Source organism: Silurus meridionalis, chromosome 1 (assembly GCF_014805685.1).
Source record: "Silurus meridionalis isolate SWU-2019-XX chromosome 1, ASM1480568v1, whole genome shotgun sequence".
Lineage (NCBI taxonomy): Eukaryota > Metazoa > Chordata > Actinopteri > Siluriformes > Siluridae > Silurus > Silurus meridionalis.
The window spans coordinates 12007887-12031519 of record NC_060884.1 but is presented as its reverse complement, the minus strand read 5'-3'; the positions used below and the strand labels follow the sequence as shown (position 1 = coordinate 12031519).

The 23633-nt window shown below is 40.5% G+C and overlaps 1 protein-coding gene across 12 annotated transcripts in view; it reads right to left on the bottom strand.

Moving 5' to 3' along the window:
* Nucleotides 1-23633, bottom strand: part of foxp1b (forkhead box P1b) — a 158610-nt gene that overhangs the window by 101443 nt on the left and 33534 nt on the right. For 4 of the 12 annotated variants that reach the window (XM_046857132.1, XM_046857049.1, XM_046857564.1 and 1 more), the window contains 2 exons: nucleotides 21273-21322; nucleotides 2530-2597 (listed from right to left, as the gene is read on the bottom strand). The exons of 3 other annotated variants lie outside the window; for them this stretch is intronic. In XM_046857132.1, the coding sequence (XP_046713088.1) occupies nucleotides 2530-2597; nucleotides 21273-21322 (118 nt within the window). Of the gene's footprint in view, nucleotides 1-2529; nucleotides 2598-8229; nucleotides 8502-21272; nucleotides 21323-23633 lie in introns of those variants that run through there. 5 more of the 12 variants (XM_046857309.1, XM_046857398.1, XM_046857727.1 and 2 more) reach the window with 4 other exon arrangements.

Genomic DNA, 23633 nt, shown 5'->3' with positions numbered 1-23633 from the left:
ATATAGTGTACGTAGATAGGACCTGTACAAAAGCAGGCAGAGGGACACAGGATCGAAATAACTGACAACCCAAAAGCACAGATATATATTTCAGTTTAATGTGCAAATACACAACCAAAAATGAAACCTTTTTCAGCAAGCAATACAAACTCTGAAATTGCCACATCATTAGTATAGTAGATTCTGGACTGCGGCTTTATAAAAGGGGAAAAGAAAACTGGATGGGGAGTGATTTTTATGGACACAAGTGTCTCTTTTTCTTCTGTTTCTTGAAGTTTTTTTTTTGTTTTGTTTTTTCCAAAATTTACAGAATCAGTGACACTGGAGACTGGAGAATGTATTTCTTTAAAAAGAAAGCACCAAATCATGTATAGCCATTAAATATAAACCCATCTTCTGAACTTGTACTACGGTACTTTTAGAGCTCCTTTAACCCAAAATTCATTAACACATCAGATTGAAGAATTCAACAGAGCTGTGATAAAAATAGTAGTACTATTAAAAAATATGTAACACCAGTAATTATTGTTAGTGGAGACGATTTTTTTACATTCTAGTTAAGTGTGTGTGTGTGTGTGTGTGTGTGTGTGTGTGTGTGTGTGTGTGTAGACAGGTGGAAGGAGACTGGTGATAAATAAACATGGTGGTTAGGAGAGCATGATTGTTTTAATTTTGCCTCACCACAAAATCAAGATGACATGGGAAAGCACACACAAATGTGTATTATAAGTTACCTAACACACACACACACACACACACACACACACACACACACACACACACACACACACACACACAAACACATAGTAACATGAATGCCCACACCTACAAATGACACGCAGCCCATCATGTTTCCTTTGTACTTCTCTCCACATTCCTGGAAGCTGTTCCTCTAAACACTCACTTATGTTAATCCTGAAAGAATAATCTGGAGCTGTGCATTGCAGAACAAAACCTGCATCTTCAATAACCAAATCAAACCAATTTCACTTAAGCTAGACAGGAGTTGGTCTCTGACACCTGACCCACGGCACAAGCCAAACACACTCCATGAATGTCTTCCTGTTGCCACACGTGAGCAGCGCAAAAAAAAAAAAAAATGTAAAAGATGGTAATTGTGTGTGCGTGTGTGTGTGTGTGTTTGTGTGTGTGTGTGTGTGTGTGTGTGTGTGTGTGTGTGTGTGTGTGTGTGTGTGTGTGACGGTACAGTTCCTGCTCAGGCTACAGATTTCCTCCTCTTCAACTGTTGGCTTGAGTGAAAAGGCGGGAAGAAAAGCAGTGATTTATGGCCGTGCGTCTGAGCCGAACAAAGGCGCATTTCCCGCCGACAGCTGATCTCTACGCCCTTCCGAAATGTTCAGTCTGTTTGTTTGTGTAGGGAAGCTGGAAAGTCAGGTGGAGTGAATCACAATTAAGACAGCTCGCTGGTGAGAAACGACGTAATGAGAAAGAGAGAAAGGGAAGGGAAGAAAGGCTTATGAGCGGCGTGTAGTATTTCAGTATGTGGCTGAAAGCAGGAAAGGCGAGGGAGGCTGAGAGTGTGACTGAGCGACAGATAAAAAAAATAAATGCAGACTGCAAGAGGATGTAAGGGTGTGTGGGGATGTGTGTTTAAGAGTGAGCTCATGGGAAAGCATGGGAAGTCTAGTTTGTGCCCGCCATGCCGTGCGAGACAGAACGCAGATACATCGGCACTCGCAGATACATCCGCACTCCTGACATGTGAAAACACCCCCCCCCCCACCCCCTTTCGCCCCCTTGGTTTGTTCCAGTCTCTCTGTCACTCATTTTGGACTGTTCCATTGCGAAACAAGTTGGGGGGATAATTGTTAGATACTCCACCTGAAGGTGGCATCACTAAAAGCCTCAAGGTAAAGTATAGTTGGTTTACTGTCTATCATTACCATAATGGCTTATAATAAGATATTGCTTAGTCTAAAAAGAATAATAAAAAGAATAATAACTAGAATGGGACATTTCCTGAAGAAATAATAATAATAATAATAATAATAATAATAATAATAATGACAATTTAAAGACATTATTATTATTATTGTTGTTATTATTAATAACAATAACAATAAATGCTAATTTAAAAAAATTAAATGATATGTTCATATGTCACAAGTTTTCACAAGCTATTATATTCAAAAATAAATAAATAAATAAATAAAAACTAATAATGAAAAAAGGAAGCCATAAAGCCCAGAAATGTCTTATCCTTTTTAGACTTTGACAAAACAAAAAGACATTCTATTTACCTCTGTGCTGGGACGAAAAAACAACAAACAACCCAACTGCACTGCACTAATCATAAGCCTGCAGAGTCTCACCCTGCACATATTAGTGTTTTTCCTACACACAAAATGAACGGCTAATTACCTTCTCTCCCCGAGTTGAAGTTGGTGTATTGGAGTAGGGGAAACAAAAAATGAAATAAAAATATGTGCAAGGATTCCTGTGCATTAATCCAGTTCAATAGCCCTGCCTCATGCATCACGTCATACTAATAAATAATCTTTTGTTTACCTTCTTCCAAGGACTCGCTTGCTTGAAGCTGTCTTCGGTTACAACTCTCGGAGTTTAGCCTTCTCGTTCTGTGGGCAGACCAAACACAAACGAGTGTTTATGAATGAATAATTACTGTGCGGAGCCTGAAAAACACCTGTCAGCTCTGAAGCGCATCAGTGATTCTGACAGAAGTGTGCATGTGCGGATGGGTCAAGGCGCATTAAATCATGAGTAGGGGTGTAGATATGATCACTTCACGTTTGAAACCGAGTAGCTCTGCATGTGTTTGGTAAAGATTTGCCAAGTGGCCTTCAGCATCAACAGGCATTCAGTAGGTAACTCCTGCACAGAAAACTCGCTGCATCGTAAAAAAAATAATAATAATAATAAATTACTACTGCATCAAAACAACGGTATGAACTGGAGATTTTTATTATAAATGTTGCAGACTGTCTTTCCAGGAGAAACAAATCAATAAAAAGTCTGAACGAAAGGATGCCGAAAAGGTTTTTTGAAGTAAACGCAGTCACGCTGGATCGAGGAACGAAACTTGTTTTGCTCTGAATTACCTGTGTGTGTGCATCCAGCATGCATTCATTCTTTCCCCTAATACATTAAATAACGGTGTAATTATCTCATATTAATAATGCTTTATCTACGTGTTACAGTATGAAAATAAGGCCTTTATCTACTGTCTTTTTGTTTTTTTATCATTTTACATAGTTACATTTAAGTTCATATCTAGGTCATTTAAGTGTACAACATAAAAAAAAAAAGGAAAAACTAATAAACAAATTAAAAAAAAGAATATGATTATAATAGAATTCAAAGATATATCATTATGGTAGTGACTTGTGTTTCTCAGAGGATATGCACATCCGCACCTATGCTCAAACACAGGATGCCTATAGGCCAGTGTCTGGGGGACATTTGAATAAAAGCATCAAAGCATATCCGTGTATGAAAAAGAATTTTGATCGGCTCTTTCACAATGCTCTCTCATGCAGTTTATATTTGCCAGTCAAAGCAGTGGCCGGGCATTTGGGCTGGCCAATCGTGTTTATAGCAGGTGAAAAGGAAGGAGACCCAACATGCCGGGCGCAGGGCGAGTGACCAAGTTGCACCACTCTGTTCAGGGCCGCGATGGGCAAACGTTACGCAGACATATGCACTCCTCCTTGTTTTATGTCAGGGACCGCAGCCGTGTTCTCCCTGCTCTTCCAATTCATCGAGCTCCAATTAACATAGCATCACAGCTGTTGTAAATCAACAGGCCGCCGTGACACATGACAAATCTTTTCAGCTTAAAAAGCTAAACATCATTAATTCAAATCACCTGCTATGGCCTCTGGTGCTAAATGAGTTTACTGAAATGGCTCGTCATTCAATTTAGACAAATGTTCCCTCCTTCTAATCGTAAGACCGTTCTAGCTGAGGTAGGAAAAGATGAAGGGTGTGTGTGTGTGTGTGTGTGTGTGTGTGTGTGTGTGTGTGTGTGTGTGGAGGGGGATAGGAAGCATGGCAGAGTTTTAGATGGCAGCTGTGCACACTGCTGCATTTTCACTTTGTAGTCGAATTGCATGGCTCGTAATAGCTAAACAGATAATTGTCGGAATTGAAAGTGGTGGGGCGCGTAGTAATGGCAGGTTTAAAGCAGCAGGGTGACCGTCGGCGAGGAGCGGGAATTGAAGCTCCTATATGACGCCCGGCTGATGGAGAACAAGAAGTGTGGCCAAGAAGAGCGAAGAAAGAGGGATAGGAGGAGAAACAAGAGAGCCAGCTGAGAGGATCAGGTCCTATGGGTATGTAATAGAGAAGGCAAAGCGAGAGGGCTCGCTAAATGAAGAGTGCGAAGATAGAAGTGGGGAAATGAAGAACAGGGAGGAGTAGGTGATTCAGCATGCCTCTGTGTATGTGTGTGTGTGTGTGTGTGAGAGAGAGAGAGAGAGAGAGAGAGAGAGAGAGAGAGAGAAAGAATGAAAATGGCATATGATGCATCTTGCGAATCAGTTGATATATTTAAATTAAAATGCACTTTTACTTGCTCTTTATCTATAGGAAAATCAGCCGTAGAGGAACATGCGCCAAAATGAGTCAAAACCCATTGAAACTAATAAAAATGCTGACAATATCTTTTTGTGTGCCATAAACACACACCCACAGTATTACTCTCTCCAAAACATGAATAAATGTAACAATAGCATACTTAAATATTTACTATTACATTCTGTGCATTTTAAAATATCTATACCTATGTAGATAAAGGTAAATAAATGATCATAAGCTTTAGCGTAAAAAAAAAAAAAAAAAAGCCAAAATATTGTTACACACACTCTGTGGTAGAAATGTCTGAGCAGCAGAATAGGATCTTTTGTCATATCACACTCATACTCAGGGACTGCCAAGAGTGTAACTGATCCTGTTTTTATGTGTAGGAATACGATCAATATTTAATAGCCAAAACAGGAAATAAGCTCTCTGTGTTTCTTTAAGAGCACCTTGACATGTAAAGCACACATAGAAGGTTCTTAGAAAAAGCAGTCTTTATGGATTTCATGGAAACCTCTGTGAACAGTGAAAAGTTTGAGAAATGCTTGTGTTTACAACGCATTGTTTTCACAGAACTACCAAATCCAAGGAGCCCCTCAACTGTATTTATTTTTTTATTTATTTTGCAGGATGCAGATAAAAGACAGGCCCTGCAGTGACTGCTGAACTAATCATGAAATAAAAATACAACCATTATCATTATCACCACCACCATCACCATCATCTCTCTTTTTAAAAGTGGGTGCGTGGTGAACATATGCATGAATATTAACCACCTCTCTTTAAAAACCCAAAACCTGAAGAGGACCATCAGTGCAGGCTGCTCTTCAGCATCCACATTTACATCATCGCAATAGCCAAAACACACACTCCATGGATGGACTGGCACTCAGCGAAAAAAAAAAAAAAAACAAGCTGATCGCAACAAAAAGGCCTCTACGGTCATTCTGAACGCCTCTTCAGTCGATCTAATGGACGTTCTCCTCACTCACTTCACCGGCAACATAAGAGCGCATGAATATTTAGCGTCGAGTTAGGCTATTAATTGCTCACGCACGCTTCGACGCCAGATCCGTGGCTACTTCTGTTCCGGGACGTTTGTGAACTGTCTGGCCTCATTAGCATATTAATTTATGCAAAACCCGATCGCAGCCAATGGGCCGACCTGAGCTGTTCTCCTCCCTCAGGCACATGATGGCAAAGTGCCCAAAACATGTGGCTATTCTGAGGCACTATTTCATAAATAATCCACCAGCAACACGATCATGGACTGAAGGATCCATTCAACAAAAAATGGGCTAAATATCAAATTATACACAGTAATAAAGAGTGATAAAATGGAATTTCTGTCATATTCCATACGGAACGTGAGAATGGGGAATGACTAGTGCACAATGATTGGCCTTGGCCCGGATGGGGAACAAGCCATATAAACAAAAATCTCGGACGGGGATTCACAGCTACTGAAAACCTAGCTGGCTAAAGCCGTTAAGTCAGAAAAAGGAAAATTCACACACACACACACACACACACACACACACACACACACACACACACACACACACACGTACATACATGTACATTTCATTTACTCATTCTGACTTGAACTGGCAAGCACAGCTTGTTTAAGAAAGAGAATTGACAACGAAAGCAGACTGTTTAAAGATGATTGAACAGATAAAGACACGTTTATTCTCTGCTTTAACTTCAAAGCAGACGTGTCTCATCTGTTGAGTCTGTGGCGTTAGTCAAAATGGTAACGTGAAGCGTCACTACAAAACAAAACGCAACCACTTTGAACTGCCTATGGCTATTTATAGGCAGAAACTAAACGTTAATCGGTAAGCAGTAAATGGTAACTGTTGCGATCAGTCTCAGACAGCTGGAGCGGTAGAGCGAGAGATATAGATAGAGAAATATAAAGGCGAAAAAGCAAAGAATGATAGAAGCAGACTGAACGTGATTTAAGCTGAGAGAGAGAGAGAGAGAGAGAGAGAAGCAGAAGGAGAAGAAATCTATATTCACTTGGCTCGTGTGTGCTTAAGGTGTGTGCGCACAATACTTTCCAAGCCACTGTCTCTGTTCTGAAATACAGGAAAGTTTAATGTCTGAGTCACATTGAAACAAACACAACTGTTTACAAAAGACTGTCAAACTCGCTGAATGCACACACACACACACACACACACACACACACACACACACACACACACGTTCTCATCACTATGCCTTACATTCTGCCTTGCCCTCTAGAAACTTTATTAAGCGAGCATGAACGAAGCCAACCAGCTTGAACTCGTAAACAAAACACCCATCAATTAATCATATTTTCCCCTTCAATCTTCAATCGGCGCATTCCGACTTTGTGTCTCACGCCCACGTTTACAGTAAACAGGAGGGATTTCTGACATGCAAACAGACACAAATACCAATTAAACCCATGCTCCGGTCAAGCCCGAGAGAGGCAGAAGTGCAGTCTGCTGAATGTCAGCCTGTCTGAGCTTCGAGATTTTTTCAAACCTACCATGCCTCTTTGCTGAGGGTAGAACAAAGTACACAGAGTGTCCACACACACACACACACACACACACACACACACACACACACACACACACACACACACACACGCACACACACACACACTCACAGCTGCCTTAATACAGAGGAAAAGGAATTTCACTCCTGTCCCAAAACAAACAAAGCTGTCGCATTTCTTTACACTACTCCAGAGTTAGCAGGCCTGAATAGGGCATTCTTCCACTCTGTCAGACAAACACATTCGAATGAAATCATCCAAAAGGTAAAGAAAAAAAACCTAGCCAGTTTTCAGTGAGCAAGTGAACTGTGAGCAGTTGTGTGGAAGTGTGGACAGGGACAGCAAGCGAGATCTGGGTGCTCAGCCTCGTGCAGGCGCTCACGCTTTAGAGTCTTTCTCTGAGAACCAACTGTATGAAGGTGAGCGAGTGAGAGAGAGGGAGAGAGAAAGAGAGAGATCATTCTCTATGAGTAAAAGAGAGATAAAGTCTACAAAATAAGACAGAGAGATGGAGAGGGAGAGAGAGTGGGAGAGAGAGAGAGCGAGAGAGAGAGAGAGAGAGAGAGAGAGAGAGAGAGAGATTTTATGAGTAAAAAAGAGAGAAAGTCTACAAAATGAGAGAGATAGAGAAATAGAGACAGATAGAGAGAGAGAAAGGAAGAGGGGTTCTGTGAGTAAAAGAGAGAAAGTCTACAAAATGAGAGCAAACTAGAGAGAGAGAGAGAGAGAGAGAGAGAGAGAGAGAGAGAGAGGGAGGGAGGGAGAAGGTGGACAGGGGGGGGTGTCTACTGTATCAGGACAGATGTAGTCCTCTTCATAAACCCAAGACCTCATTTGACTAGATAAATGAGACAAGCACACTATAGTTAGGTCAGATTTATACAGCGGTAAAGTGAACACTGGGGGAACGCAAGTCAATAAGCTTTTACAGTCAGAGCCATGAGAGCTTTACTTTATTCTGCCCACTGTTTAAACTTGTCACACACACACACACACACACACACACACACACACACACACACACACACACACATTTACACGCTGGGAGATTCAGCGGTAGACAAATCTCAATCAATGGCTCAGAAAAAGGAAGAAGCAGTAAAAGAAAAGAGAAAGACACCTCGATAACTCACCCATGTACTTGCAGAAGCCTTCTACTCAATACTCCACACTTCACTTTGTCCTGTAATTCAACCTAATTTTTTTGTGCGTGTGTATTTCCAGAAAGTAAAACTCTCCTAGTCGCAGTCTGGAACTCTGTAGCAGAGATGACAGGAGTGTGTGAACAGCAGCCTTTCCCATACACACTTTCTGTCTCTCTTACACACATGCTCTCTTTTTTTTCCTCCCTTCTCTCGCTCTCTCTTCACAGAGACTGGAGGTATGTGGTCTAAACACAACAAAAGCCAGAGCCAGAGCCTGAGATTAAATATGCAGGAAGAGGGCCCCCCTTTGCATAAACACAAACACTCAGCAAATGAAGTACTGGCACTAGTCACGCTGCTGCTTGCTGGGACACTTCCTACCTGGGTCCCAAATCTGCCCAAAAAAATACAATATGTAAGGGACGATTTTTCTGTTCTTAAAAAGGTTATGCAATTGTAAATTTTTTTTTTTTTTTTACTATTTCAGTCAATAAACATTTATTGATTAGGTCCGATTACTGCGATTAAAAGGTAGCTATTGTAGGCCAGTGCGAATCATTTAAAGGTTGTCTTTCACATCCGCCTCCTAGTGGACAAACCAGGCACACATTGAACAGAGGGTGAAATGAAGGACGCCGCTAATCTAAGGAGTTCATAAAATAATACACTCTTTGCGCCCTCTCCCCCCCTCTCTCTCTCTCTCTCTCTCTCTCTCTCTGGGAGGTGCCAGTCTTACTTTCTGAAATGTGGACAGAGGCTGAGCCCACAGGAGCAAAGTCATGTGGAGAACAGAGTCTAGCCTTACACTCTCGAAGACACCTACTGATCCCTCCACTGGAGCATGGAGACAGCGAGAAAGAAAGCAGAGCAAGAGCAAGAGAGTGGGGGGGGCAGGAGAATGAAAGGAGATTTAGTGAGAATGCGGGATGAAATTTTTTTTTTTAAGTGTCGAGGAAGAGAGTTATCTGACGGACAGAGCGGATGCATCAGAAAGAGCAAGCGCTCGAGAGAGAGAGAAAGAGCGCTCGAGAGAGAGAGAAAGAGAGAGAGAGAGAGCGAAAAGCAGGCTCTCCTTAAAATAAACAGGGCGTCACGTTTCAAAGGCAAGGGGGGACACAGACATTCCATTGTTCAGGCCAATTATCAGAAGAAAATAATAACAACAGATGGCCTCAGAAAGGCCAAAGAAGGAGTGAGTGAGTGAGTGAGTGAGTGAGTGAGCAAGCGAGCAAGTGAGCGAGTGAATAAGTGAGTGAGAGAGAGTGATGGAGAACAGATGATGAAATGTGAGAGTGAAGGACTGTGACTGGGGGTGGGTTAAGTATAAATCGTTGGAGGGCTCTATACACCAGATGTGCACTCCTGTATAGGACAGTTAAACACGTCCGTGCTCTCCGTCTTGCCAAAAGCTACAGAGTGAATGCTCTGTGATCATCCTCGCCCAGATATTTTCTAGCCTGTTTAATCATAACTCAGCTGGGTGATGAGCTCCGAAATTGCGACATCGAGTGCTGACCTGCTTGCTTCCACTAAGTAAAAACTTCTTCTACTATCAGTGCGAATGCTTAGTACAGAATGCAGTTGCTCCTGTTTGGCAGAATGAAATACTAAGAAAACAGAGAGTGCATTAGAAAACAGGGAGGATTGTATATCGTGGTGAGGACGGGCAAGGCGAATTTCTTAAAAGCTTCCTAACTTTGCACAAATCATACAAAGGGAAAGTGCTGCCGTTTCTTTTCCTTAAGTTTTTTTTTTTTTTTTTTTTTTTTTTGATGTGTGTGTGTGTGTGTGTGTGTGTGTGTGTGTGTGTGTGTGTGTGTGTGTGTTGGGGGGCTGTTTATTTTCTTAGCATTTCTTAAGATGGAAGGGCTAAACTATCTGGAGTCTCTACATATTCTGGATGAGTGTGTGCGCACACGTGTGCGTGTGCATGTGTCGCGTTCTGAATGTGCTCCTGCCAAAGCAAAATCTGCCCTCGCACTTTAGATGAGAGGAAAGCAAAAAGTTTTTATTTCATTAACAAGACTAAAGCGTAATTATCTCCCAATGGACATTAATCACTAACACAAGGCTAGCGGAACTGAATGGCTTTCCTCCTCAATTATCTGTGTGACTCTACTCTCTCTCTCTCTCTCTCTCTCTCTCTCTCTCTATGTCTGTCTGTCTGTCTCTTTATCTCCATCGTAGGCTGTACACCTTTGAATAAGGCCTGCTGTGGTGCTTTAAACTCTCACTTCTCCCCACCCTTTCACACTTGTCAGGACAATGCCTTTCTTTCCAACACACTTTTGCTTCTCCTTGACTAGCTTTAGGTTTAATCGCTCTCGAGGTCGGCTCGAAATGAGCGTAAGCAAGCAGGCATCCAGTTTCTGCTACACTGCAAATATAGATTGTGCGCAAAAGCTCACGTTTAATCACATGACACAATATGTCGCTACAGTATGAATGTGGAATATATTGACACTACGAGATTGGCTTGTAGCCAAAAGCTCCTCTATGTATAATTGTTCAAACAACTATGTAAAGGCATTTCTAACGCTAACGTCACCTCCTCGGGTGACAAACTCCCCCAAGGCTTTGGTGCATAGCAATAAGAAAGCCCCTGATTTAATTAGCTTATAAAAATAACTGCCATTAGCACATCTTGCATGGAGGAAAAACTGGTTTGGAGCATTATAGTAAGTGAGTGTAAAAAAGAGAGCGAGAGAGAGAGCGAGAGAGAGAGAGAGAGAGAGAGAGAGAGAAAGGACCAAATATCTCACTTCTGGAAGTGGGAAGACAAAGCTGCAGCTATGATAAGGGAAGATCATTGGCCAAGCGTTGAAAGCGGGGTCGAGTTAATTAGACTATTGTCATTTTAATCAGGCCAGTTTCTTGGCTAGCCCTTCCTCAAAGAGCAAGGCAAGCGCTTTAAACGCCACGCTTAACACTTCTTTAAGGGGCTCTGACTCACTTGTGTATGTGAGTGTGTGTGTATACAGTATGTGTGTGTTTCTACAGACTTGCTCAGCTAATGAGCCGCAGCACAAGAAACAAAGCCCCTGAAGCATCACCAATGGAAACCCCTGCCCATTTCACTGCTTGAGTGAAAAAATTTTAAAAATCACATTTTCATTTTTTTTATTATTATACGTCAGTCACTGGTTATCTACTGCTTTACACTGGCACTTAATGACGACTTTAATCCAGCATAAAACGATACTAACACGATGTCGTGTTTGGGGATGATTAGAGATATTTCAGTCAAAATGTGCAGTCGGTTTGGGGTTGACGTGAGCTGGCAGTACACAGCAGACATGTAGGAGTGGAAACACCAATGGAAATTCACAGCAGTCCTTCATTAGACCTGGAAACTATGACAATGTAATATCAAGGACATGAGTAACAATGCCACAATACTCCATTCCCGAATATCAGAGATACCGTCAGCAGCAATAAGATGTTAAACATTTAGATGCTCAGATATAGAACTGAATAATAATCATAAAGCTCACACACAATTCCTACATTCACACTGGTTGCCGGTGCAAAATTCAGTGCCCCCTTAAATTTGTGACCTACATCAAAGAAATGCGAGATGAGATAAGAGAAACGACGTTCTTAAATGATTAAGCAAGCTAGATAATGTAGCTGTAAGACATGAGGCATTTTTTTTTTCCTGAACTAATGTGAGTGTTCATCAGTCAGGGCATGGCAAGGAAGCCATTCAAAAATTGCCCCAAATCCACAAATAGAAAAACAGAATACTAGTGGAAGGCATCCAAAACAAACACGTCCCGGCCAAAAAAAGTGGACCTCCTCCTAACACGTCCCCAAGACACCAAGGAGAAGCATTAGAAGTGAAAGTTAATAAAAAAAAAATCCAAAGATCTTGTTAGTTGCCTCTGAAGAATGTGGTACATTGTTCAACATTAAGAAGATCCCTGAGAAGGAATGCAAATAAACTAGAATTCTAGAAGAGTTCTGGAAGTCTTCACATGCAAAATGAAACTTTTCACAACATGGAGGCCCAAGACAGCCTATCGCCAACAAAACCTTATGCCTACTGATGGTGGGACTGACCCTGACCAACTTGACATTATTAAAGGAATCATGACTATCAAGGACAGGTTTTTTCTGTGAAGCTACTTTGTAACAATGGCCATTGTGAAAAACACTATACAAACAAAAATGAATTGAAGGATATCTCGAGTTAAACGGCAGCAGATTAAACCTTGAGCTGGAAACAAAGTGAGTGTTTCGAAACAACAATGAGCCTAAAAGCAAGTTCGCCAGACCTCACAAAGATCTAGTTCGGCAAAGGATAACGAGAACAATTTCTCCAGCAAGGTGTTACCAACTGTTTACCTCTTGCAGAATGTGTAGATGATCCTGTCTGAAGGAAAACTAAATAATAATGATAATGACCTGCAGAATACTATAAATAACGGATGACTGCCGTTTTCCGCCTTGATTCTGAGTTGGAGAGAAAACCCCAAAACTTCCCTCAGATGGCTTCTAACTCCAGGAAGATCGTTTTTCATCTCTTTATGCAAATCGTTCCAGGAATAGGGATGAAAGACGAATGGCTCCAGACGTGTCCACGTGTCTATTTATCAGACTGTTAACGGTTCCGTCCGTATAAACTGCTCTGCCACCACATCAATATTTTAGCGAGTGGTGATATTAATTTGATCAGAAATTAACACCATTCAATTATTCAAGGCGCACAAATCAATTATTCAATAAAAACGAATGATCAGCTAATGAGGAAAAGTTGTACACCTCCGTGCCTAGTGAAAGATGCTTTCTGTCAAGTACACATACGAAACTTTTTATTCGTAGAAAAGCATTTATCGCTCGTGTTACTAGTTTATCTGATTAACAACTACCAATGCTGAATAAAACAAAGAAATCTGAAAACATAAGCATGAAACATTTCTAAGAAGGCAGAATCGCTGAATGAGAATTATTTCCTCTTTTTTTCCCCTTTCATTTTGTTATACACAGGAAATGTACAAACTTTCTAATCTGTGATCAGACAACATTTCCAATAGTATTAGCACAGAAGTAATGCATCAGACATACTCTCATTCATGATTAATGTCTTATAAGAAATCTGATTTGTAATCTCCAAATCTGCAGGGGTTATCTCAAGGTCATTTTGTGTAAACCTATACACCTCTTACAGTGTGTACAGTATCTCACTAAAGTGAGTGCACCCCTCACATTTCAGCAACCATTTTGGTATAATCTTCTCAAAGGACAATGTTATGGTAATCAAACTTGGATATATTTTATAGTCAAAGTGCAGCTTGTAAAGAAGTACAGATTTAACATCCTCTGAAAAGAAGTCAACATACAGCCATTATTATCTAAATAGATGGCAACAAAAGTAAGTACACCCTAAGTTATGACAGCGGTGTGTCGTGTAACCATGCGAGGATTTGAGAATTAGAATTGTTGCTCTCCACAAAGATGGGCAGAAGATCAGTAACATCCTAAATCTGTTACAGTGCACTGGTCAGGGTCAGACTGAGGTTTTCCAAGATGGGTTTCACTAGGAACAGGACTCGCAAGAGTCGAGCTGTGCGTCAGGTGAAAAAACGGAAGGGTCGCTTGTCAAAGCTCAGACTATACGCTCACACTGCAACAAATCAGCCTCAGACTACCTGTCCAAGAGCATCAATTACTGGAACCATGTCCTGTGGTCTGATGAGATTAAGATAAACTTGTTTGGCTCAGATTATGTCCGGTATGTGTGGTGACGAGAACCAAGTAAATTGTAGCTTTCTTAACAATCAAGCCTGGTGGTAGCATCATAGTCTGGGGCTGTACAGTTTTCCAACATAAAAACGACCCCAAACACACCACCAAGATGAAAACTGTCTTGCTGAGGAAGGTGAAGGTGATGTGGCCAAGTACATCTCCAGACCGTATTAAGCACCTGTGGGGCCTCCTCAAGCAGAATGTGCATGTGTAAAAGCACCATGTGTCAAACATCCAGCAGCTCCACGAGGTCATTATGAAGGATTGGAGGAAGAGGATCCCAGCAACAACCTGTGCAGCTCTGGTGAATACCATGCCCAGGAGGATTGAGGCAGTGCTAGATAACAGTGGTGCTCACACAAAATACTGACACTTAGTACACAGTTTTGACATGTTCACTTAGGGTGTACTCTCTTTGTTGCCAGTTATTTAGAAAATAATGGCTGAATGTTGAGTAATTTTTAAATGACAGTAAAACCATACTGCTATACATGTAGTGTAAGGGGTGTACTCACTTTTGTGAGATTTCTTTATATCCGAAAGAAAAAAAAGGAACATATTGCATATTAATCGAATCTCTCAGACCACTGTAACTCTTACATCAATATATAAAGCATCCACCACCGTCTGGCACTAAAGCTTTGGGGCGTAACTCATTCGGAATCCCTGTTTGACAATGTCTTTTTTATCGCTTGATTTGAAATAAATCCAATTTTAGTGTGCAACCCGTGTTGGAGTGGTAAAAAAAAAAAGGCAAAAATGAATATAGATATTTCATTCAGATGTAAAGCAGAGACAGATAACCAATTAATCAAGTGGGTGGACAATGACACAACTAAGTGTCCTGCACCGGTTCCTGCCTTTAAATGATTCATTGTGTGGCATATAGAACGAATTTAATATCGTTTTTTTTTTTAAATCACTGATTCTCTTTAATTACAACTTTTCTTGATGCTCGCTATACATGGCTGATTGCTTGAGCAGTTATCTCCATATTCAACCTTGCCAAACTACTCCACGTTTCGTCCTGCCGCTCGTCGTTTTCTCGCCATCATACTCTTTCCCACAAGTAAATCAGTGTTCTGCCTCTTATTTTTTCCCCCCAGCTTTTTCCTCCTCTGTCTCGATTTTTCAGCCATCTTCCTCCCCCATCAAACACAAACGGGGTTTGTTTTTTTTTGGGTGCAACATGCATGAGAGAGGAGACTTTGAAAAAAAATCTGCCGAGCAAGTCCACAATACATCCTATTGTTTTTAAAATGCAGGGACAAAGTATGAAGGGTCATACGGCAGCGTAATGAACTCAAAGGGCATATTCTCCTAATCCAAAAGGGGAAGAAACAGATAACATCCACACCTGAGCGAGTGTACCAGTGCTGATTTAATAGTCAAAAAAGGCTATTAAAGTAGAACATTTAAGAACTATACAGTACATATACAAATGGCATTTACTGCATTAAAATCATTCTAATATGATCAGTCAGTGAAGTCAAAGGAGCGGGGTAACAAGCTTTCTCCATGAACACTCACCAAGATGCATGAGTAGGCTCGGTAACCTTTTAGTTGTGTCTACTGCAATCAGTTTACAGAAAGTTATCCGTTTCCAATCGTGCTATCTCGCCTCTTCTGCTCCATCTACACCAGCAAATAACACTGCATGCAAAGCAGTCCTCTCCAATTGTTTTTAGTCCAGATTTGAATATTTAAATAGCTTACTTTAAATCAAGATATTTGCTAGCAATTTCCATACATGTGTCAGCTGCTCATTGCCTGGTAGCGGTTTGCATTGGGTCCGAAAAAGCATGCCCTTTCACTCAGATACACAACACACTATAAAAGCTATGATGGTCTCTGACATGCTGAAGCTGCTGGTCAGTTAAACGCGCATGGGCCTCTGTCAGTACGAGTCGGTGCAACTCAGTCCACCCACACACGTATAGCATTTCAGCAAAAACTGACTGCACTGAAATAAAATTTACATAAACTGTAGTTTTTGTGCTGATTAGTATAAAATAACATGCTCCCCCTCATCCAGGAGGGAAATGCAAACAAATCTTGGAGTTCCTGGAAAATGACTTTAAAATGGCACAAACGTCTGCCAAAAGAGTTTTATTGCCTTTTTTTCTCTCTCTCTCTCTTAAGAATATGCAAACAAGTTTTTTTTTTTTTTTTTTTCAGCAGGACATTCCACGAATTCTTTTTTACAAGACTGAAAAAGGCGGTCGGATTAAAATAAATAACTAACCCTCTTGAGGAGAAAAAAAAGAGATAGACAGAGTGAGAGAGAGAGAGAGAGAGAGAGAGAGAGAGAGAGAGAGAGAGAGAGAGAGGAGAAACACATCTGTACAGAAAACATCAGGGAAAGAGAGGCGGTGACCTTTGTGTGAGAGATTGAGTTTTTTACTCGAACACACGCAGTGTATTAAAAAGGTGAAACCACATATGTAATACAAAATGTCTGAGAAAAAGTTTTGTGGTTTGCTTTTCTGACCGTACGATTTTCTGATCGTTTGTTTTTCTGACGTCAACTGTGCCATTATTCAACATGCTTACCATACAAAATCGTAGACAGGTTAAATGCGCTCCTATTTTTTTTTTTTTTATTGCTCGAAAGAAACTCGGTGCAACAGCTCTAAGCGGACTTGTGTGTTTAAGCTCTCTTGTCATGAACTCAACATGAGCTAGCATTCTGCAGATTATACACTGCACTGTACTTATCAGTTTCATCAGTGTTTCATCACTGCACATTGCCCTTGTTTGTTGCGTCTTGTTACAGCTTTGGCCAAGAATAGAGGGCCCCAGCACTCTAATGTCTGACTATGAAATAAGTGTTTGTCATCTGTGCAGTCTCAATAGAATGGTAGTAGAATTTCTGCTCCCAAAGGCACTGTAACTAATCAAATCACAATGCTTTAAATGAAGACTGCTGCTCCATTTTGTTGTTGTCACACTGGACTTAAAACATATTCATATTCAAGCATTCATGCGCATTTACTGTGTTTGTGATGAATCATTAGAAACTATACTCTGTGCCAGTACATAAAAGACATGAGGGACAGTTGTTTAATGTAATTTCCTTAGACATCTGTGTAACACTGTCTGCCTCGTGTGCTATTACACAGATCGGGGCAGCAGAAATGGCAGGCATGTCGCACAAGAGGGGGAAAAAAAAATCTGAAAGAGTACAAACACAAGAAAGGGAACGTCAAGCCATAGCAGGACAGTGACAACATATGAATACAAATGGTGAGACTGACACTACATTCAAGACAAAGGCCTGGCCAACATGGATTGTGTGTGTGTGTGTGTGTGTGTGTGTGTGTGTGTGTGTGTGTGTGTGTGTGTGTGCATGTGTGTAGACTCCAGTATGATGTCAGACAACTCTTACCCTAATGCACTACACTGTGGGCATATGGGCCCTTATATATGTTTAAAGTCTATTTTAATATACACACTGAAAGCTCGCTAACTTGCATTGCCTTTGCTAATGGAATGATTTAAGACACAATAGCTTGCTCTGGGATCCGTTCTGCCTTCCATAATGACTAAATAAGAAATATAATTTAATTCCATCAACCTATTTAAAGACCATTTTTTCATGTTCTTATACAGAGCCATGAATAAAGCCTTCTTATTCTTCTCACTGTTGCGTTTCGACCTATGAGGAGCAATTATGAGTTCTGCGAGAGCTTTTAAAGAAAGTGGTAAGCTATGGGCAAGGCGTTAAAGATAGCGCATTAGTCTGGATTCGCACTCACCGTGAAAACCACTTCTAATTAAATAAGGTGGATGAGCCTGGAAAAAAAAAAAATAATAATACAAAAAACTTGACCATATCGTTTTAAAAGGTAGAAAGCACATGTGTTACATCTGCAGACCTGTTTTAAAAAATGATAAACCCAATGTTTTTACATAGGAGCTCAGGAAAATATATTTTTAATTTATTCAGTATTTTTATTTATTTGTTATTTATTTGTTACAAAACACCTGTGAAGTTCGGGTAATTTAAAGCCAGGCTTAGATTCACATCCCTAATGAGTTGGAGGCAAACTCATTGATAAATAGACTGTTTTTCATAAGTTTCATAAGCACAACTGACTATGAAAATACGGCTGATTTCTTACGAGGGCGGGGGAAAAAGTGGCCAAGCAGCTTATTTGCATGATCAAATGACACCATTTACATTCATGTTTTCCATTTACTATTAATTTGTTAGATACACAGCTCGGGAAGTGCACCCCACCAGCAGAGTTGCCTCTTTTAAGAGAGTGGCAGAAGTGGTTTCAGGGTCCCGGAAAAAAATTATTGTGGAATACAGAAGTAACTCAAGCTTTACATACATTCAGCATGCACACACACACACACACACACACACACACACACACACACACACACACATATATATATATATATATATATATACATACACATACACATACACCTAGACATTAACCCATCTCAACATATCGGGAGGAAGATCATACATTGAGTACTTTTTCTTTTCGTTTTTGCTGTGATGTCTACAACAACTAATCTTAAATGAGTCACGAGTTAAAACTTGCTTATTTCTGAACTAGAGTGTGGTGTCGATGATGTTGCTGAGTGCTCAGAGATGGGTGTGACTCAACAGGAGATAAAATGGATGTGTGTCTCCTTTCATATGAAAAGCAATCAAATTCAAACGTCACCTTCACTTTGACTAATATTCTGTATATTTTACTAAGAACAGAGAGCATTGGGCGAGATAACAACTAGAGAAGGGCAATAAACAGAGCAAGAGATGAAAAGTGTCAAACGTCCAGAAAAATAAACACAGTCATGCACATAACAGCCTGAAGAGAATCAGCATATTGATTACAGGCTGCGTGCCGCGGTGACAGAAACGAGCACTGTTTTCGATCGGTGGCAGAGGCGTATTTTCATATAGGTATGGTAAGACTGGTTACAGTTTCTGCGAATCGAATCATTGCACTGAATATGGCGGTCTTAAAATTGTTCATAGGAAATGTGGTCTGCTCTTTCACGTACATCCAAACAACATTACTGGGGTAAAACAATTAGATAACAAGTCGATCCCTCAAAGCACCGTATTATTAAAATGATTATAATTATATAACAGGTAATCTGGCAAATCTGCATTAGCATTTGTGCTGAAATCAGAGTTCAGAGAGATAATTTTTTAATAACAATAAAACAAACATTCAAAGAGTGACAATTCTGTATACTACCACGATACATTTGAAATGTATTTAAAATGTAGTAAGCCTGTTTTTTTTTTTTTTTTTTTTTTTTTGGATACAAAATCCCTTGCAGTCAATGATACACACACCCATCCAGCCTCAGAGTTCAGCATGATGTGAGATATTATGCTCGCCACAGTTAATTTGAATTACTGTAGACCCTTTCCATCAGCTCAAACCTTCCTCTAGTCTACCTTCTCTTATCAAGCTTCTTTTTTAATTTTCCAATTTTCTGAGCTTTTTTTTTTCTTCACACCATAGAGAGGGTTTTATGTGAAAATCCCAGGTGATCAGCAGTTTCTGAAATACTCAAATCAGACTTTCTGGCACCAACAAACCATGCTACAGTTAAAGTCACTGAGATATAAGTATTACTGTGCAAAAAAAAAAAAACGTTTTTTTGCATGCAAAAGCCAGCAGCCTTCAAAACGTTTTTGTTTTTTTCTTCCAGAAAAGTGCTCCGTTACATAACGTGCTCTTTAATGGCATACAAAATCTTTTGGTTGCATGTCTAGATAATTGGAAATATGCTTTATTTTTGTATATTTTTTTATAACTAAGTAATGCAGACATCATAAAATAAACGTGTAAAAAAGGTGTTATGGCTCTGAAAACAGCCTTAATTCTTGGTGATTTTGTTTCCACAAAAAGTTGGGCGCTTTTACACTGTGAATCTCCTGTTGTGCCACATTCTAAAGTTCTTCTGTTAGATTTAGGCCTGGTGGCTGGAAAAGCCACTGAAGAACACAGAACTCACTGTTATGTCCATGAAGACAGTTTGAGATGAATTAGCTTTGTGACATGGTGCATCAGATACTCTTCTCTGGTAATGCTGTGCTGTCTTCAGTTCCTGCCTGTTTTTAGGGCATTTCGCCTGCATTGCTTAAATACAACTCCAGAATATTGTACCACTTTACTTAAAAAGATAAAGGCTTGAAGTAAAGTATGCTTTGGCTCAATGTGCATGTCTTCACTGTGCAGGTTTTGAAGCGTTTGGCTGAACCTGTGCAGATAATATGGACCTATACAATTCAGAATAAGTCTTTCTGCTTCTGTCAGCAGGGACACCAATAATACTTCCATAATTTTCCATAAACCAGTTCCACTGGTCTACATTTCTTATCATTATGGTACAAGTATACAGTATCTCTGTCTCATCTTTAGGACAAACGAAAACGCTTCGGGCTTATTTTTATTTGTAATTATTTATTTATTTATTTGGGGGAGGGGGGGGGGGGGTAATCTGGTCTTCTTTTTTTTTTATTATTTACCTCATGTGGTAAACCGTTGAATTCAATACAGAGGCACAGACCTCCAAGAAAATATTCTTGATCTGGACAACTTTTGTGACAGACAAAAAAAAATATATAAATAAATTAATGAATAAATTTCATCACCAGGGGAAAAACGTTTGTTTGTAATCAGCCAAATTTTTTTCATGGCCTTTAGGTTTTTTTTTTTCTTTTTTTTCTTACTAACAGTGCCAGCATTTTGGACTTTATTTTACAAGTTAACAATAACAGAATCCAAATGCGAATGCCACATTTTTGCTATGATATGTTTGCCAAATGGAAAGGGATCAGGATAGCTCTTATTAGTAGCAGCATAGTGAAAGATGAACAGGTTCATGGAAGATGAACCTGTGTGTGTTTGTGCGTGTGTTTGACTGAAGGTCAAATACTGCAGTAAACGTTTACAGTACACAAAAAGGCCTTTAATCCTAGTTTGGTAACGTGGTGTATTCTCAGCATCACTGTTTGTTTACTGCATGTTTACACACCACACAGGACACATGCCAGTATGACAGGGGTCATGAACAGCAAGGCAACAAAAAACAACAAACAACTAAACTCTGATGGTAGCCTGAAAGGAAAAGATATGTGTGACAAGGAGAAATGACAATTCTTCTGAAGCTATTACTGTGTTGAACCAGAGAATCTGTGAAATCTAAGTGTCTGTTGAGCACAACTGTATGGAAATAATGCAGAATGTATTTCAACAGTGCATACCCAACCGGTACTGCTCGAAGCATCAGACACTTACTTGTCTCTGATTTCAGCATCCAGAAAGACTTTAACACTGGGCTCTTCTCCCTACAGAAGACAGAGAAATTGGAGAAAGATGAAAGAAGAGAAAGAAAAGAAATGAGTTTGGAACACTACTCCACCTGCAGTACTACATTTCAATCAACGCTTTGTGCTAATTAAGCATCTACTCCGACTGCATCTTCTCCACACAATCTGATCGACTTTGCTGCAAGAAGGTTCGCGAGAGAGGAGGGGTGAGGGAGAGTTGGAGAAACGGAACGAGAGAGGTCACTTTGAATCAGTTGTTCATTAATGCCACATTAACCCGGTTCCTCTGAGCGTCTCTGTCGTTCCTTGTTTAAAATATCTGGTGGTACATATTTAGCATCTTAGAGAGGGCCAAAATTCCCTTGATTAAACAAATAATAGCACATTCAAGAAAACTGTAATTGAGTTCAGATTGATTCGTGCCAGTGCTCTAATTGCATTTAAACACTCTTTGTTCCTAACCCTAGATTCCTGGCTTCTTAATTACTGGGCCCTCTGAACACCAATCCCTGCGGTGTCAAAATGGGAAAATAAAAATAGTGTAAGCTTTATGGTATGTCGTTAAAATGACCTATAAACTTTTTTTGTATTCACTATAATGAAACCCCAGCAGACAAGAAGGAGGGTGGAGGGTGGGGAGTGCTCTGGATCATGTTCTAATGCTACATATTAGCCCTATCCTCGACGGATGCTGTGCTGCCACTCAATCTCATGATTCCTCTCTTTCTCTCTCTCCTCATCATTGGGGAAAAACATGAGAGGTGAGGAAGACAGAAATGTGTTTCCTGAACAAGAGGTGAAAGAGGTGAGAAAAAAAAAGCACATCCTGGCTGGAGGAACGGCCGCGGCTGGTGTCTTTCTTGCCGAGGCAGCAAAAGCTTTAGAAGAGTATGGCGTCTGCCAACTTAAACAGTGTTTGTGTGTGTGTGTGTGTGTGTGTGTGTGTGTGTGTGTGTGTGTGTGTGTGTGTCTGTGTGTGTGTGTGTGTGTGTGTAAGCGTGTGTGTGTGAGGGGTGGCCTTCCTGAGGGCTAGTTGCAGCTGGAGTTCTGTGAATAAAGGTAACAAGGGAAAGACAGCACTACTGTAAACTGTGGGGTCTCCCCAACAGCAGAATCGACTCCACCTAGAAAAAATACCCTGCATTGTTATTTTCCAAACATTCTGCTGAAATACACAAAAAAAATTTTGGACATGGGATTTTTGGGTCTGTGATCGTGCCAAACAAAATGCCAGGAGAGCAGCAATGACATTCAGCAGTGGTTTGGAAATACGAGCCGTTCAAAGGCGATTAGACTTTATATTATTTTTGAGAGTCTGACACTGAAGAGGAAACCAGAACAATCAATTCAACCAAGTTTTTTTCTCCTTATCCCTACCCCTCCCACCCCCACCAACGCTCTTGCTGAATTTAGAAACACTAATTAGTTTTGCTCTCATAAACCCAACCTGAAAATGGCCAATTAGATAGTGTGAAGTGGGTAACGTGCTGAAGAAACATGCGCATGAAGAGAGAGAGAAAGAAAAAGAGAAAGAAAAGAGAAAAAACATCATCCTTCAATTACAGTCTCAGAGCCACTTCAACGAAAGACGGGAAAAAAAAAAAAAAAAAAACTCGTTTCACACTCTTTCCAAAGTGAACATATGTTGTGACCGCGTTCAAAGGCAAAGCATGAAATGAGTTGAGACCACGAGAGCACATGGATACTGAAATGGCAGGGTGTAAATGAACTGAGATCATAAAACTACATCTGTACTAGATGGCATTGTAGCCTCTCGGGTGTGTGGAGGTCAGCCGTGCTAACACAGCCACCTGGCTAACCACGGCAGCACCTGGGTCTTAGCGTGCCGTAACACAGCAATTACCAGCGCTTCCTGTTGTCCAGTGAAGCCAATCCATCACCGGGTTTTAAAGCTCATATCTTCGAATGATACAGTCGTCTTTGCTGCTCTTATATCGAACAACCAAAACTAGCAAGTTGGTTCTTAATTCTCTTGCTTCCACACTGGGAAGTGTCATATGAAATTAATGACAAACTTAAAAAAAACTTAAAATTGTCTTGCGGAATTCTTTCTTCCCTTGGAGCTGACCTGGTCCGGTCTTTCATCAGTGTCGATATGAAGACTGATGGTCTGTCAGAATCTTGCGAACCCCCCGCACCTTTTTCATCTCTGGCCAGCTTCTGGACTGGCCAAAGTGGCTAAAATTAAAAGAAAAAAAAAAACATACAGGCAGCATTTACTGGACATAAATTCTCAGATGTCGGGGGTCGGTGCCAACGTCCTTGCCGTCGATGGTAGAGAGGCCAGCAGAGTTCATGCTGACTGCAG